Source organism: Ooceraea biroi, chromosome 6 (genome assembly GCF_003672135.1).
Source record: "Ooceraea biroi isolate clonal line C1 chromosome 6, Obir_v5.4, whole genome shotgun sequence".
Taxonomy (NCBI): Eukaryota; Metazoa; Arthropoda; class Insecta; order Hymenoptera; family Formicidae; genus Ooceraea; species Ooceraea biroi.
In genome coordinates, this window is record NC_039511.1 from 13,488,318 (window position 1) to 13,504,330 (window position 16,013).

Here is a 16,013-nt window from a genome sequence, read left to right on the forward strand (position 1 = left end):
AAAATAACTATTTCTCGAAAATATATTGTGTTCTACAATTTATTTTACGTTGTTGAGTACCGGCCATTAAGTTTCAGTTCAGTTTTGAATTACTAGTTTGCTCATCCTGGTGATTACCGAGTATCTTGAATTCTTGAGTATCTCACTCAATCACATGCTCATCTCCTTCCATCAATACGTCCTGCTGAGTACACGGAGGTGAGATGAATCTAAGAGTATGCCGAAAATATTTTTTGGAAGCAAAAGATTCATGTTTTCACATCCAAACTAAATTGAGAAAAACGTATAGTTATAGATAATATATAATAACATATAGATCAGAAAATTAATGAAGGAAAGACAAGTGCCGTATAAGTGACAGGTTAATAAAGAGTGTAGCAATAATAATAAATCAATATATAATTAATTTTGTGTTCAATACACATAGTGTAAAAGAAGAGAATAGAATAGAATTAATACATATCATTGTAGTTGCATTTTAGCAGCGTGTGGTTTTTTTTATAAAGAAGGTTAGATTTAAGTTGGGTGAATTTTGACAAGGTCGGAGCAGAAAAAGTTTTTAGAAATTTAGAAAGAATTTTATAAAATATCTGTTTCATTAGTATTAGAAGAGTTTTTTCGAAATGTATCTTATTGTTTCTACAATGTTGGAAAAAATGAAAATCTACAAATAACATGTCATGGTCAATTCTCTTGACCTTGAACTGTTATCTGGATCAATAAACCTCATTACTGGACTATACTGATAAAATTTTTATTGCTAGAAAGGCACAACGTTTCCACCTATATTCAGATCCTCTTCAAGTGCAAATATACAGTTACTTTCTAAAATTACAAATAATACATAACTTCGAGTAGTTGAGTAATGAGGTTTATTGATTGTCTTTCTTGGCGATACAAAGGAATTTTTGATATTATCTGGATATTTTTAACCTAATTATATGATATGTCCAATTCCTCTACCTAGTTAATAAATTTTATTTTAATTATGATTAGTTTTTTAAAACCATTCTATTTTCAGATTACTTTAGCTGTTTCTTGCCATTATATTTTCTTTTCTTCCAAAAATGGCCTCAGTTGATGATGATATGATCGTAGACCAAACTTGGTCAGACAGATTACTTGCAAAAGGACGAAAATCGCCATTTCTTGTGGCAAGTACGTATACTGTATGCTACAATTATGTATATCATGTTTATTATCGATACCTAACATATATATTTCTTTTCACATAGGTGTAATAACTTTGGCAGGCATTTGTGGCTACGGTGCTTATTCTTACAAAACCAGGAAGATATCTACGCAAATGTATCTATTACAACTTCGAGTTATTGCACAAGGATCTGCGGTAGCTTGTTTGACGGGAGGCATGCTGTATCACATGGTACGGAAATTTTACCTACATGAAAAAGATGAACCTTGATGCTACACATTACATTCATAGTTTGTGTTGCTTTAGAACAAATGATATATGTTGTACAAATATAGGATAAAATACAGTAATCTAACATGTGAATGATAAAACATGTAATATGTATAATTTATCACAAGTTATTTTATAATTTCAAAATTACTAGGTTGTATTCAAAATTTGCTTTCTAGTAATAAACAATGCCAAAGTATATTAGTTAATGCTCCTTCCATGCAGGGTATTTTTATTGTAATGCCGATATATTTTTGTTATGCATAAATATTTTTGTAATGTACAAATATACATTATAATATAATTTTTATAATGTATAAAGATTCAATAGAAACAATATAATCAGTACTAAAGATTATTTATTAAAAAAAATAAAAACTGAAAATTTATTTGTTGAAGATGCTAATCTTCATTTGATAAGTAATTTGTGTTGTATAGTTCCACGTGTGTATATTAAATTATGTATAATAAAATTAATTAAAAAAATCTCATATTGCTCTATTTACTTTATCGGAACTGGTATTATTATTATATTACTGTACTTATTATATTACAATATTACTGTGACTTATATTACTGTATTATACAGGTGCAGGTCTTGCCAATTTTGCAATGTTTCTTTATTAAATGAAACAGTCGATACAGAATGAATCAAAGTAAGTATTTTCCATTGTGTTCTACGACTTTTTCCCATATTTCAGATTGTAAACACATGCATTTTTTTCTATAGATCGAATTTTTTCTTTCTATAAATCGAAATTCAATTCTCTATTCTTAATTCCTTATATTTAATTCCTTGTTTCTTATGCTTCTCATTGTGTATGAGCTCTTATACGGCAACGTGCCCCAACTGGAAGCAGGTTAGAATATTCTTCAGGATAGGCTCTGTCGACAAGAAATCGATCAGTCATCTTTGTAGTAATTAATTTAAATTATAGTGTACTTTGAAAAAACATTGTGGTGATGGTAATGAAATTTCAACAAGCGCTACCAACTCAACCGGAGTGGATAGAATTTCGCTTTTTTAAGCGAAACCGTGATCCAACAAACGTTTTAATTAGTTTATTCGGAAACAACAAACGATTCCGCACCGATTAAGCCTATTTTGAAACAAAAATACGTGCCATGTGACTTCGCCTTACGCGAAATGCCCCGCGGCGCTACGCCACTGCCGCCGACGTGACGTCACACCCTCACCACGCCACCGAGTGGGGGTATATAAGCCGCGCCGCGCCGAGCACAGTGATGTTCGAAATGGGATATTGCAACAGGAGTAGAGGGGATGGCTGGTCACGTAACAGACAACGTCCGTCCGTTCGTGAGCGTCGGGCAACTTCGGGCTTCGGGCAGTGCCGCTCAATTCTGAATACGGCGTAACTAGCCGATTCACCTTTATTTCTATTTATTTTGATATGTACATATATATATATAATTTTATTCTTAATAAAATTATATTATGTATCATAAGAATAAAATGATATATATAATAATATTGCAATATACATATAATAAAAATATATATTATATATAATAAAATAATTAATTTATTGAAATTGTATTTAAATTACTACAGTTAACTTAAATGTGTAATAGAGATATCTGAATAGAGATTATATATATATATATATATAAAACTTAGGTAACTTAATTTTCATTTAAATTAATACAGTTAAAAATTAAATGTATGTATGTGTGCGCGTACACGCACGCACGCACACACACACATATTTAAGTTAACTGTAGTAATTTAAATAAAATTTCAATAAATTAATTGAAATGAAATTAATTATTTTATTATATAAAATTAATTCTATTTATATAAAAGTAAATAGAATTAATTGTATATATAATACAATTATATTATATATAATAATAATATAATTTTAGTAAGAATCAAATTATATATATATGTACATATCAAAATTAATAGAAATAAAGGTGAATCGGCTGGTTACGCCGTATTCAGAATTGAGCGGCACTGCCCGAGCCCGAAGTTCCAGGAAGCACAACGACACGTGGAGAAAATGGAGGTGGACACGGACGGTGTGGACACGGCAAAGGCCTACGCGCCGAGTAGCGATGTTAGCTTGAAATTACCAGAGACACCGACTGACGATCCTCTGTACGGCGACAGCGACAACTTTATATCGTGCAATTAATTGTATTCTTTATCGCAAAAAAAATAATAGCAGGTATTTGATCATCGACGTCGGGCAGAAGGCTCATTATGACGGATCCAAAATTACGTTCGACAAGTGCATCAACATTCCACAATCGGAAATTAAACCGGGGTAAATACATCTCGCATAATGTTTTTCGCTTATAACTTTCTAATTTTATAAAATATCCTTTTTTTCAAGTATGAATGTATCATAAACGTAAGACATCATATGGTATCGCGAATATCCTCTCTTCAATAGACCAAGGAAGAATTTAATGTACGACGTGTGCTAATAATGTTTTTATCACGATTGAGTATCAATCTCTGCGAATTGCGTAAGAGCGATGGGCTGAAGCACGGGATTGCGATTTGTATTTTATTTTTCTTTTCGCCGATATATTTCGTTCTACAATAAAGCAAGTGTAAAAAGAGCAAGTTGTATAGGTATCATAATGTACGTTTGATTTCTGTATCATTGTATAGCTTATGAAGTTTTTGTTATTACTATACTTTAAAAGGCCCTGTATTCTTTTTATTAGACTGAATTTGTAGAATACGATCGCTCATTTTACGAGAATGTTTGTTACGCTATATGATACAAAAGTGAAATTGTGAAATTATATAGAATATGTATTTACCGATCAATGAACGCTACTAAAATTATTCAGATCGCATTTCCCACTTTTACTATCTTAATCATAAAGAATATATATGGAACAATTCATTGTGCCATAATAAATCTCGTATTGTACTATTTTTCCTGTTGAAATTTTAATATTAATCTATTTAGAAAGAGATTTGTTAATTTTGTTTCCAACGTAAAGATTATGTGTATTTGCTTTCTTCATGTAGTCCTATATTAAAATTTCCATTATTCCAAATTAAATTGTTTACAATTTTACATTTGCCATTAATGCGAATCAGGTTTGGTGCTCCCGATCTCTCCGCCGTACAGTCAGCGGGCGCTCCCGTCGGCAAGCCGGGCTCTCCCGGTGTGCGGACCGTCCTTCCGCGGGGCGCTCCCTGCGAGCCACCTATCCCTTCCGCGGGGCGCTGACCCGCGGAAGGGATAGGCTCCCTTCCCCTCCCCCCGCGGCGGTGCTGACCCGCGGGCTCCCTTCCTTCCCCTCCCCCCGCGGCGGTGCTGACCCGTGGGCTCCCTTCCTTCCCCTCCCCCCGCGGCGGTGCTGACCCGCGGGCTCCCTTCCTTCCCCTCCCCCCGCGGCGGTACTGACCCGAGGCTCCCTTCCTTCCTTCCTTCCTTCCCCTCCCCCCGCGGCGGTGCTGAGCCGTGGGCTCCCTTCCTTCCCCTCCCCCCGCGGCGGTGCTGACCCGCGGGCTCCCTTCCTTCCCCTCCCCCCGCGGCGGTACTGACTCGTGGGCTCCCTTCCTTCCTTCCTTCCCCTCCCCTCGCAGCGGTGCTGACCCGCGGGCTCCATTCCTTCCCCTCCCCCCGCGGCGGTGCTGACCCGCGGGCTCCCTTCCTTCCCCTCCCCCCGCGGCGGTACTGACCCGAGGCTCCCTTCCTTCCCCTCCCCCGCGGCGGTGCTGACCCGCGGGCTCCCTTCCTTCCCCTCCCCCCGCGGCGGTGCTGACCCGCGGGCTCCCTTCCTTCCCCTCCACCCGCGGTGGTGCTGACCCGAGGGCTCCCTTCCTTCCTTCCTTCCTTCCCCTCCCCCCGTGGCGGTGCTGACCCGCAGGCTCCCTTCCTAGTTACTTAGTTGCTAGCCGCGTGATGAAAAACGCTCACAAAAATGTTCTTACAACCGGATCTAATATTTGGCGCTTGCGAATAAACAATCTGGGCCATGCATCTCACAACCATATCGATCTCTACACAGACGATCTGAATCACATTAAATCAAATTAAATTTCAATCAAACAATAGTTAGATTATGCAAAATTATTATAAATACAATGCTTAACTTTATACTATAAAGAACGTTCTACATGGATATATAACATCGGATTACTCGATTACAACTACAAATTAAATAAAGGTAAAATTAATTTATAGAATAAAATTATATTACCTGCTCTTCATGATGTGCTCAAACGGTCTGATCAAGTCTTTCTTATCATAATTATAAATATATCACAGGACGAATATTAACGATATTCGTCCTGTGATATCACGTGCACGATAGGTCTGTTCTTTTTAGCTGCACTGCTGAACTAGTGCAATACGTTAAAGTGAGACAAGTATATTTTTTCTCACTCTAACTTATTGCACCAGTTCAGCAGTGCAGCTAAAAAGAACAGACTTGATATTTGTCCTGAACACCTGAACTAAAATGGCGTGACAGTATTTCTTATACCTTAAATCATTCAATAACATAGAAGGGAAACTACTGATGGAATTTCGTCTCTTGTACATTTTCTTTTGAATAGAATTTTGTTTTTTTAAGCGAAACTGTGATCCAACAAACGTTTTAATTAGTATATTTGGAGACAACAATCGATTCCGCATCGATTAAGCCTATTTTGAAACAAAAATTGTAATTTACCGGCTATCTTGACATTAAAATTTGTTTTTGTATTTACATGGAAAATATTGTCTAACAAATGTTTTAATTAATCCAACAATGAACAACAAACGACTAACAAACGATTCGTATAAACAAAAATGTTTAAAGTCGAAGTTGTCCGGCTAACTTTATTGAGGTAAGTTTGGCATTGGCCGTATCGAACTCGCAACAAATCGAGATCTCGCATCATGGACACAAGGCTTTAGAACAGGGCTGCGTTCCGATTCCTTACCCAGGTGCACCCGCTATATTGGAGTGAGAAAGATACAAGAATGAGATAAAAAGAGAGGGAGAGCACCCTGGCGTGGAATCGGAACGCAGCCCAGTTGTTACTAAATCGAATTAGCGCCGTATTCATTGTTGCCCTGTATTACATGTAAATTGATTTAAAAACTTGAAAATTGAACCGAATTTTTTCACCCAATAGTATATAATATAAATAGTACACCGTGTGTTTGTTTTCAAAATGCATTTCGTATGAACCTAAACATCTATTAATTGTAGACAAATGAATAAACGATCAACGACAATCGACGAAAAACGAACAACGATAAATGTTCATGTATATGGAAATATTTTTAAAACGAGCTCTGTGCTCATGGAAGTCGGGTTTAAAGGAGAATGCTTAAATGTGAGAATTGCTGTCAAGGTGATTTATGCCCGGTTGCCGTCGAGTATCTAAATTCCAGTTGACTTTATTTATGTGGCTTGAGTGCTGTTTGAACTGGCATTGCAACGCGATCACAGAAACAATAGCGGATTAAAACAGCGTGATCATCAGAGTGATTTACGTAGATACCCTCGACGTAAATGTGAAAACGCTTAGCGCGAAAAGATGGCGGAACCGAGTGACAGGAATCAATTACCGCCCGGTTGGGAATGCAGATACGACATCCGTAGTGGTCGCCCGTACGTAAAATGCGATACAGTTTATCTAATCTTTTCATTATCAGTCCACTGATATAATTTTCACGATCAAAGTCTCCAGATATCGCTGTTTGACATTGTGCGCATCGCGCGTAGATCTCGGCACACTATACGCACATATTTTGCTATAATTTCTCAAAATAAGTAAATATATAAATAAATTATCAACCTATTAGTAGCGTTAAAAAGAAGGGAGCATGGACAAAGGAGATATACGTGCGTTAGGATCGAAATATTCTGAATTCAATGATGTTTCGCTCAGGTGGACACATTTGATTAGTTAAAAATAATTATCGAAAATCGATTTACCTTTTTAACATAAAAACTTAAATGCTATTCCTGGTTAAATGTCATAGTGGCATTTCTTTCAGCTATTTCATAAATCACTTTAATCGCACTACGACATGGGAAGATCCGAGAGTGAGATATTGGCAGTATTCTCAATATGTGCAATCTCAAAACTCAACAGCCCTAAGTTCAGCGACCACTACTACTTCGCAAGATATTCCTATGCAGGTTAGTTGATAATCGACTTGAATCGTGTATACTCGTATATGTATAATATATGTATACGTGTATATCTATGTGTATATATACGATAGTTCTCTGTTATAATTGATATAACTGTTGTTATAATTGACACGACTGATGTCATGTTAAGGGGTTGCAAAGAATCTGTTGTTGTATTTATATCCCATTTACATTAAGAAAAAAGATATATGTTATATTGAGATACAATATCATTTATCACTTACACTTACACAATCATTTATCACTACAAGGATTAATTTTATAAGAAATAATTTTAACTTTTAAATAAATAATAGTATATATAAATATATGAGTGCATTAATATCTTTCAATTTTGGTTCTTAATTATTATCGGACATTAACAGTTGAAGTCCAATGTCCTACTCTAGATCTCTATTAAAATAAGATATAGGTATGTTCCTTTGCATTTAAATTTGGATGATGCATATTTAGACAAAGTAAAATCTAAAAAAAATATATATTATACTAAGAATGAGAGCAAAAGTAAGTGTATAAAGAGTAAGAAAGAGAGAAATAAAAGGGAAGAAAGGGATGTGTATGATAAAAAATTTTTAGTTTATTTTATACTACTTTTACGATTGATTCTACTAAGTATTAATACTAGTCTTTAAATAAATTATCAGAAGTGTAAAAGATTAGCTGTGCAAACCATAATATCTCTTTTACAGTCATTAATAGAAGATGATAAAGGACTATTTAATTTTTTGTAATGTTATTTTTATATAAATGCAACGATATGCAAAACAAAGTAGAGATATCGATGTAGTAGTAACAGCTTTATATATAAAGCGTGTTATAATTGGAGAGTAAAAGACATATCAGAGACATATCTTGATGTACATTGATATTTTTCTGTTACATTCTTTTATGTGTATAAAATTGTTGTATTGTGCACATAAATTACACGTGTATTATCACACTATAAATGTATATATATTCTTGTGATATGCACATGCTGCATTTGGATAACGCACATAATATTCAACAAATAAATAGACTGGAGGAAGCGGAGGTGGGCATTTAAATTACACGGGTGCTCATAGAGCGCCACAAATTTATCCAACACCGTCCCCTTATCATAATCCACAACTAGCATTTTTACCTCCCAGTGCGCAGGTAAGTAAACATATCATGCTATTTGTATCATGAATGCATATTTATTAGTAAACTACAATATATAGTTATAGCAAAGTCGGAAACGTTCTTCGTTTGACCGTTATTTAATTAGCATCATGTTTATGTGCAGGAACTGAAAACTCCATTGTCGCTAAAGTCCACCAGTGCGATGACAACTCGGTTCGGTGATATGACTTTAGGCTCCCCGACTCCAGTGAGAAACACTGAGACGAGTTTCACGCAAAATTCCGACTCCGAATCGCAAGTGGCAAAGATCAATGCTGTGTTTCCGACAGTCTCTGACACACACATTCGCCTTTTACTAAAGAAGTAAGTGTCTCATAAGTATTGCATAAGTATTGCTAACTATCAGCAAGATTTTTTTCATTTCAAGTTTGCGATGCTTACAATGCTTAACGTTTTTCTGTGAACAATGAACATTTCTTATGTTGATACTAATATTAAAAGTGTCAAACATGAAAATACGTTATATATATATGTACATACAGCGGAAACAATTAACTTTTTAAGTACATTGGTCGAATCTATCCAAGTTTCTCCCGCCATTATTTCCCTAAAGCAGCACTATATCAAGTTCGGTGCTAAGTCGGCAGCCAATGTCTTTCAGATACCATAACAGAGCAGCTTTGGTCATGAGTGCTCTTCAAGTGGAAAAGAATCCTCTTTGCGCCCCGGGACCGTGCACACCTGTGGGAGTGCATTCGAATTATGCAATCCCGAGATGGCGTCTACCGGCTCACGCTATACATGCAGCGTTAACATTGAGTCCACCTCGCGGGGTTCGGCCAGCCCCTAACTCCCCAAAAATGAAACTTAGGTTTAACCCTCATATTCATAGTTTCAGTCTTTTTCACCCAGTCTGGATGCTAGATGTTGATATCGTATTTTGCGACAATTCCAAAGAAATCTACCAGACAAGGAGCACTGTCCTCTTCCTATATTGTTACAAAACTTCTATTGTCTGGTATATTTCACACATATACACAACATTATTAATATTACATAGCAATAGCATGGATGAATAAATATAATAGATTTCCTCAAATTATTTTTGAACATTAAATATAAGTATAAAAGATGCAATAAATTATGCATATAGATTGGCCGATTGCAGATTCTTTAATAATTTGTGTCGTGCACGGTAGTGTTATAGTATTACATAATGTAGTTCAATAGGTAAATCTATTATCGTTAATCTCATTGTGTTCATTTTATTATTTTATTCTCTTAAACCTTTTTTTCAGTCATTTTATTTGTTATTTATCAATAATAGCAAACGTTTTCTATTATTTAGATTTTTTATTTCATCTCTCAGTTTCTTCCTCTGGTTTACATTACCATACACGTGGATAGTATGAAATTTGTACTATCTATAAAATAGGTTAGTTTTTGTTCTATATTATCAATTTTATTTGTCGTATATTTGTCCATACAGCACGAATTAAAGCTTATGTTGTTAAGTAGATGTCATTGTTACGTTAGTTACTACATTATATTAGTACAAAAAGTATCTAAGGGAATAAAAGAGTTTCTTTCACCATGTATGTTAATAAAATATTTCTTAAATGCAATATATAATTTATATTCATAAGCTTAAAATTAGTTTACATGTATGTATGCAAAAGGGAAACTCATTTATACCAAAATAATATAAAATTTGGCATGATAGTACGTGCATGTGCATTGTACCTTAAAAAGACTTGAATAAAAATAGATATATAGCATAGTTTATTATTTGTTAGGCAAAAGAAATGAAAACTATATTAGAAATTTGTTTTTAAACATTGATCACATGTGCATACCAAAAGTAATGTCAATATATGTATTGATTATTTATGTGTATTATTCTACATGTCATACATATAGTTTACTAACATATATGAATAAAATTTAAATGAGTAAAATTTATGGTGTTTATGTTGGATTATCGGTTGTTTAATCTGATTTGAATATCATCTCTTTAAAAAAATTTAGATAATATATAATATGTTTTAATGCATTATGAATATACATTATGTTTGTATGTCGCACATGTAGCAGTGATACAGTTACATTAAACATTTATATATTTGGAATGTGTGTACAGGTACCTGAAAAATGTATTTCCAAAAGTGGATGAAACAATATTGCTGGATATATTGGAACAGAGTGATAACAATGTACAGAAAGCATCGGAGAAATTAATTGAGCTGGGCTATGAAAAACGAAATCCTACCGTTCCTGCAAAAGCCTTAGCCAAAAAAAAGGAAGAAGAAGAACAGGTAAAAATGAATGTCATTTACCATTATTTGTGCGATGCGTGAAATGCTGTCTTGCCTATGAAGAAGAGAAAATTTATATTTGTAGACTCGGAATGAACAAACCGCACCTACACCTCCCCCACGAATGAAGAGTGCAGAAGAAAAAACTAAGAGTACGTATTCCGTAATTTTTACATTTTTATTTCTCTCCATTCATTGACAAGCGTATTATACGAAGAAAACATTACAGTGAAAGCGCGTTTAACGGAAAAATATAAAACTGTGCCAGATCGAGTGGTCATGCTTGCCATGGATAGCGTGGATTATGACGAAGAAAGAGCAATACATATATTAGACATAGTAGTATCAGAGGAAGCCACTCGACCATTATGTACTTCTAGTAGTCAAAGGTAAAACATAATTTATTAACAATACATAAACATCGCATACACATGGATTTCTTCTTTTTTTTGAGTTTTATCTCATCAGTTATATGAAATATTGCAGTAGTAAAAGCGACGAACGAAAAGATAGCCCACCAGTAACAGAGGCTATAAAATTAACCGCTTCTCCGATCAAAAAGATCAATAGAGATGGAGAAGGCGAAAAGTCGAAAAGGTCCAAAAATAAGACTGAAATACCGAAGTAAGAAATTTTTTTAATAGTATTTTTTAAAACATTATCGATATATTCTGAAACTATAATATGAAACTATGATATTCATTCTTTGTAAAACTTCACTTTTTCTCTTTAATTTAAACACACATACACATCCAGATGCACAATATAAAGTGTTTCGGAAAAGTAGTGACAAGCTTAAAAGCGTGGTAAATCTTGTTGACTTGAACAACTTTTGTTAAGTAACTCCTATCCGGTAATGTCTTTTTACAGGGTTAAGAGTCATTTTCAGCTTTCAGCTCTTCTTGAACATTGCTTTAGTTTTATAAAGCTAGATTGGAATATAAAAATCATAAATTTTTTATTTTTATTTTTCTGTATTATTCTGTATTATCAATGTTAAAAGTAGTGATTTCCAACATATATAACAATAATGACTATTTCATTCCAAGAATTTCACCTAATGCCTTAACATATTTGCTACCATTGTGTGATGTTGAAAAATCATCCATTATATTTACCTCTTAGTTTTTATTTTCTTATTTTTGATATTGTTAGATATTTCTTGTCTTTATGAAAGTAAAATAAAACAAATTGTTTTCACACGTGTGTAAACTGGGCTCTCAAGTGATCAGCTTGTCACATATATGTGACGCGTGGTAAGTTTTGATATTGTCGGATTGCTCAACGGACTGCTCAACAAAAGTTATTCGGTTTAACGAGATGTGTCACCTCTTTATGCTTGTTGTTATTTTTCTTAAACACTGAATTGATAATAACGTTCTCTATATTGTTAGGGTTTCACGTGGAACCAGTACTACCGAGGATAAAGAATACAAGTCTCCCTATTTAATAAAACCAATCGGATCAAACTCGGATCTGGCGAAAGGAGCAAATAATGATCTACTATTGTACGTTTGAAAGGATATTATTAGTTTATTAGCCTTAACTAGTATTATTTTATAGAATCTAAAAGATGAAAACTTTTAGGCCAGATTATGCGCCGTGGTCAGGACCGGATCCGAATTTGTTGGTCAAGCAACCGTTTTCAGGACTCGCAATGGGACGCGATGGGAGTTTACTCTCCACAACTCATTGCTTCACTAAAGGTCCGCAGTCCGAATTACGGAAAGGACCAATAAGGGGATTGGCCCAGGGCTCTATTTATTCACAGAGAAATGTGACCAATACGGAGAGCCGCGGTAAATGAAATATGTGCAACTGTTTTTCTCTTGATATTTTTGCTTTAGTTAAATAGTTAGATTATTCAACTTTTATTTAGTTGGAACTACATGATTATCTTGATTTTGATACGCTATTATTTGAACTCGAATATTTTTATATCAGTTTTAATCGTTTTAGAGGTAATAACCTGTTTATTCTTGTTTATTTCTGTGTTATATTATTCAATAAAGATTTATATTTTGTTGATAAAAAAATTTATACATAATTGTTTAGTGAAAATTATTTCTCTGGAAATTTTATTTATATTTGTCGTATAAGTTATTTATGTTTGGAAAATGTCATGGACGAGAAGTCTATATTTGAAACGCTATGAATTTTGATGAGAGAAACGTAATTGCAGTGCATTCACTTTTTCCGCAATTTTTTTCGAAGAGTAGATGTATTCTACCGTTGAAGTAAATAATGTATATTTACGTACAATCATACGTTGTAAGATGCACGATAGATGAACGAAACAAGCTGTCGAGATTTTAAAAATGCGACAATTTGTATTTCAAGAAAAAGCTGGAATTCAATACTCCAATACTTCTCAGTGGCAAATACATTAGAAAAAAGTGATCTTCCCCGTACATAGTCATATTATGTGTTATAAAATGCTCTTCTATGTAATAATTGTAATAATGGAAAAAATATGCATACATAAATTTTACAACATTTTTATCTTTGACATATCTTATGGAGTCCAATATTATTTGCATATAGAGCATGTCAAAGTCAATTTGTCAGTTTTACAGAACATATTTGAGTATTATCTTTATATACAATACACAATTTAAATAATTGAACTATATATATGTTCATATCTAATTAAACAGTGCGTGTAACAAAAATCGTTTTTAAACTTTCATGAATAATTACGTATCGTGCATTAATTGAATATATAAGTTTAGCAAACAATTTTGGTATAAATGATGTTTATTAGTGACTGTGAGGCTTCGAAAATTAGTGTCGATTTCTTGTAATAATCTAAAGTATCACTGATTATTGGCAATGGTTTCTATTTGTTAAAACATTTGATTAATGTGCAAAATATCCTTTTTTTTCTTTTACATAATATTAATAAAACTACTAACTTTGGCTTATCTCTGCATTTTAATATAAAAATTGTAAAATTAAAATAACTGAGAAATTATATAAAAAAATTTTATTCTTTTTAAGTTTAAATTTATTGAGAAATATTCAGAATATTTATATTTTATGTCTTGTTATTGTTAAAGTTATTTTTCAAGAATTGTATTAACATATTTAATTCTGAGTGCTGTATAATATAACCTCATTAATAATATTTTGAATTAACAAGTTCAGAAGTCGGCATTAATTTATGAGTCTTAGTTATTGACTAATAATTTTACATGTGATCGTTAATATATAACGAAAAAATACAGTATTAATATTTCTTGTGGTATGTGTAATATTCATCGTATCAATTTTAAAATAAGTAAAAATATATTATTTTGAGGAATTTATCAGTATTAAAAATTACAAAATTATTATTAAAACTATCTTTTCATTTAATAACATTATTTTCGAAAATTACCCTTTAACATAAAATTCCTGCTGTTAACGATAAAAAATTTTAAATTTTGGATAAACAGGGATTCCCAATAAAAGTTTCACACAATGGTTTAAAGATAAATATTTTAGTATTGATAAATCCCTTAACAAGAGTACGGAATGTGAACTCTTGCTTTTCTGATTTTGATGAAGTGAAGTTCAGAATGAGAATTTTATCTGAAATCTGAAGCCAAACATACAGTATTAATATATATTTTAATGAAATAGATGTAAAACAATTCTCCATTAGATGAGTGTATATTTAGAAATACGTTTTATAAGCTGGCATTGTAAAAAGCAGATGAAACAAACAACAGGTGAAATATTGTATGAAAGTAGCATATCTCTAATGCAACAAAATCTTCATCGATTGGTATGCAGAATGGGCCATAACCAAAAAATAAGGTTTCTAATAGTAAATTATAATATGTAAAGATAGATATTTATATATACAACGTATATATAGTCAAGTTTTAATGTACAGAAATATTTTCATAGCTTGATTCAGGAATCGATCCAGCCTTTACGAATATTTAAGATATGACTAAAATGTTAATAACAGATGGGCTGTGGCTGAGATGTATGTTGAGAGCTATTTTTATAGCTTTTTGACTCTTGAAAACAAAAATTACAAGGAATAAAATAATATATTTTGACTATATTTTGAGCATTGCCATTAATACTAAAAAGATATGTACAAGTAGAGTAACAAACGTCCTTTCATAATATTAGTCATTTTCAATTAATAATATATCTGTTGAAATATATTTCCTTACAACATACACACATACATACACTTAACACACATGTATTCTTCTAATGGAAAAAGCATTATTTAGTCAAGTGAGGTTTATAATGTTTGTTCCACATAAATAATTACATGTTACTTAGGATTTCGTGCATAGATGTTAGTCATTTTGTGCCACTGTATGCGCATCTTTAAAACTTAATCTCAAATGTGTATTCTTATATTATTAAATTGTGTTCTTTATGCGTGAATATGCAGATAACCCCGGCTGCTTGATAGTTAAAGTCGTAGATTCCGAGTTAACCATGTTATATCTATGCTTAAATATTTTGCGAGTAGACATATTTTTCATATATCTCAACTAATATCTAACGTCCACGGAGAACATACGCTGAAACGTCCTTACTTCTTACTTGATAATTTAATGTATTTTGTTATGTCGCTATATTTGTTTATTATGTTATATAGCCATGAAGCTAATAACAATTATATCAAAATGTTACATTCCTAGATCATTCAGATATGTAATACCTACTTGGGCTGATTATCTAAACAGCAATATAAACGTGACGTAAATGAAAATGTTGTATGTTACTTATCGCGAATGAAATTACAAAAAATTGTATCTCACTATCTCTAAACATATCTATGCAATAAAATATCAGTAATTACATATGCGGTACTCTAATTACATCATTTATATATATCAAGAGAGCTATCAATTTATAAGCAATATGCATAATTCACATAGATATGCACATAGACATATGATATTCACATGCAATTATTTCTCTTCTAAAATCTTAAAATATACGTTTTGTTACATGAAAAATTTTACATGGATCCTAATTTTATTACAGTAAAAAGAAAAGTTTGTTTT

At 32.8% G+C, this 16,013-nt stretch overlaps 2 protein-coding genes and 1 long non-coding RNA gene across 9 annotated transcripts; all 3 read left to right on the forward strand.

Moving 5' to 3' along the window:
• Positions 1–69: 69 nt before the first annotated feature.
• On the forward strand, positions 70–1,911 carry LOC105276939. Of its 2 annotated transcripts, none has more exons than XM_011334984.3 (3): positions 70–198; positions 1,022–1,158; positions 1,236–1,911. In XM_011334984.3, exons 2-3 carry the CDS (start codon positions 1,068–1,070, stop codon positions 1,421–1,423), a joined length of 279 nt encoding a protein of 92 aa, XP_011333286.1. In that variant the 5' UTR covers positions 70–198; positions 1,022–1,067; the 3' UTR covers positions 1,424–1,911. The 2 variants fall into 2 exon arrangements, with proteins under 2 accessions (XP_011333286.1, XP_011333297.1); XM_011334995.3 differs by lacking the exon at positions 70–198 and adding an exon at positions 234–361.
• A 1,457-nt stretch (positions 1,912–3,368) lies between these two features.
• On the forward strand, positions 3,369–4,465 carry LOC113562059. The gene is made up of 2 exons (XR_003406610.1): positions 3,369–3,714; positions 3,784–4,465. It is a non-coding gene; the product is annotated as an uncharacterized LOC113562059 (long non-coding RNA).
• A 1,974-nt stretch (positions 4,466–6,439) lies between these two features.
• LOC105276954 lies at positions 6,440–15,711 on the forward strand. Of its 6 annotated transcripts, none has more exons than XM_011335022.3 (11): positions 6,446–7,021; positions 7,411–7,555; positions 8,588–8,707; positions 8,838–9,037; positions 9,336–9,545; positions 10,815–10,989; positions 11,075–11,141; positions 11,219–11,378; positions 11,476–11,613; positions 12,384–12,497; positions 12,577–15,711. In XM_011335022.3, exons 1-11 carry the CDS (start codon positions 6,948–6,950, stop codon positions 12,794–12,796), a joined length of 1,623 nt encoding a protein of 540 aa, XP_011333324.1. In that variant the 5' UTR covers positions 6,446–6,947; the 3' UTR covers positions 12,797–15,711. The 6 variants fall into 6 exon arrangements, with proteins under 6 accessions (XP_011333366.1, XP_011333350.1, XP_011333324.1 ...); XM_011335041.3 differs by having other exon boundaries at positions 11,258–11,378; XM_011335031.2 differs by lacking the exon at positions 6,446–7,021 and adding an exon at positions 7,031–7,301.
• The last annotated feature ends 302 nt before the right edge of the window (positions 15,712–16,013 follow it).

What these genes read in the sequence shown, in the direction of transcription:
- LOC105276939 (XM_011334984.3), top strand. Translation starts at nt 1,068, where the DNA reads ATGGCCTCAGTTGATGATGATATGATCGTAGACCAAACTTGGTCAGAC. An exon ending in ATCGCCATTTCTTGTGGCAA is followed by an intron (nt 1,159 to 1,235) that starts GTACGTATACTG and finishes CTTTTCACATAG; the next exon opens with GTGTAATAACTTTGGCAGGC.
- LOC105276954 (XM_011335022.3), top strand. Translation starts at nt 6,948, where the DNA reads ATGGCGGAACCGAGTGACAGGAATCAATTACCGCCCGGTTGGGAATGC. An exon ending in AAAAGGAAGAAGAAGAACAG is followed by an intron (nt 10,990 to 11,074) that starts GTAAAAATGAAT and finishes TTATATTTGTAG; the next exon opens with ACTCGGAATGAACAAACCGC. An exon ending in TGCAGAAGAAAAAACTAAGA is followed by an intron (nt 11,142 to 11,218) that starts GTACGTATTCCG and finishes AAAACATTACAG; the next exon opens with TGAAAGCGCGTTTAACGGAA.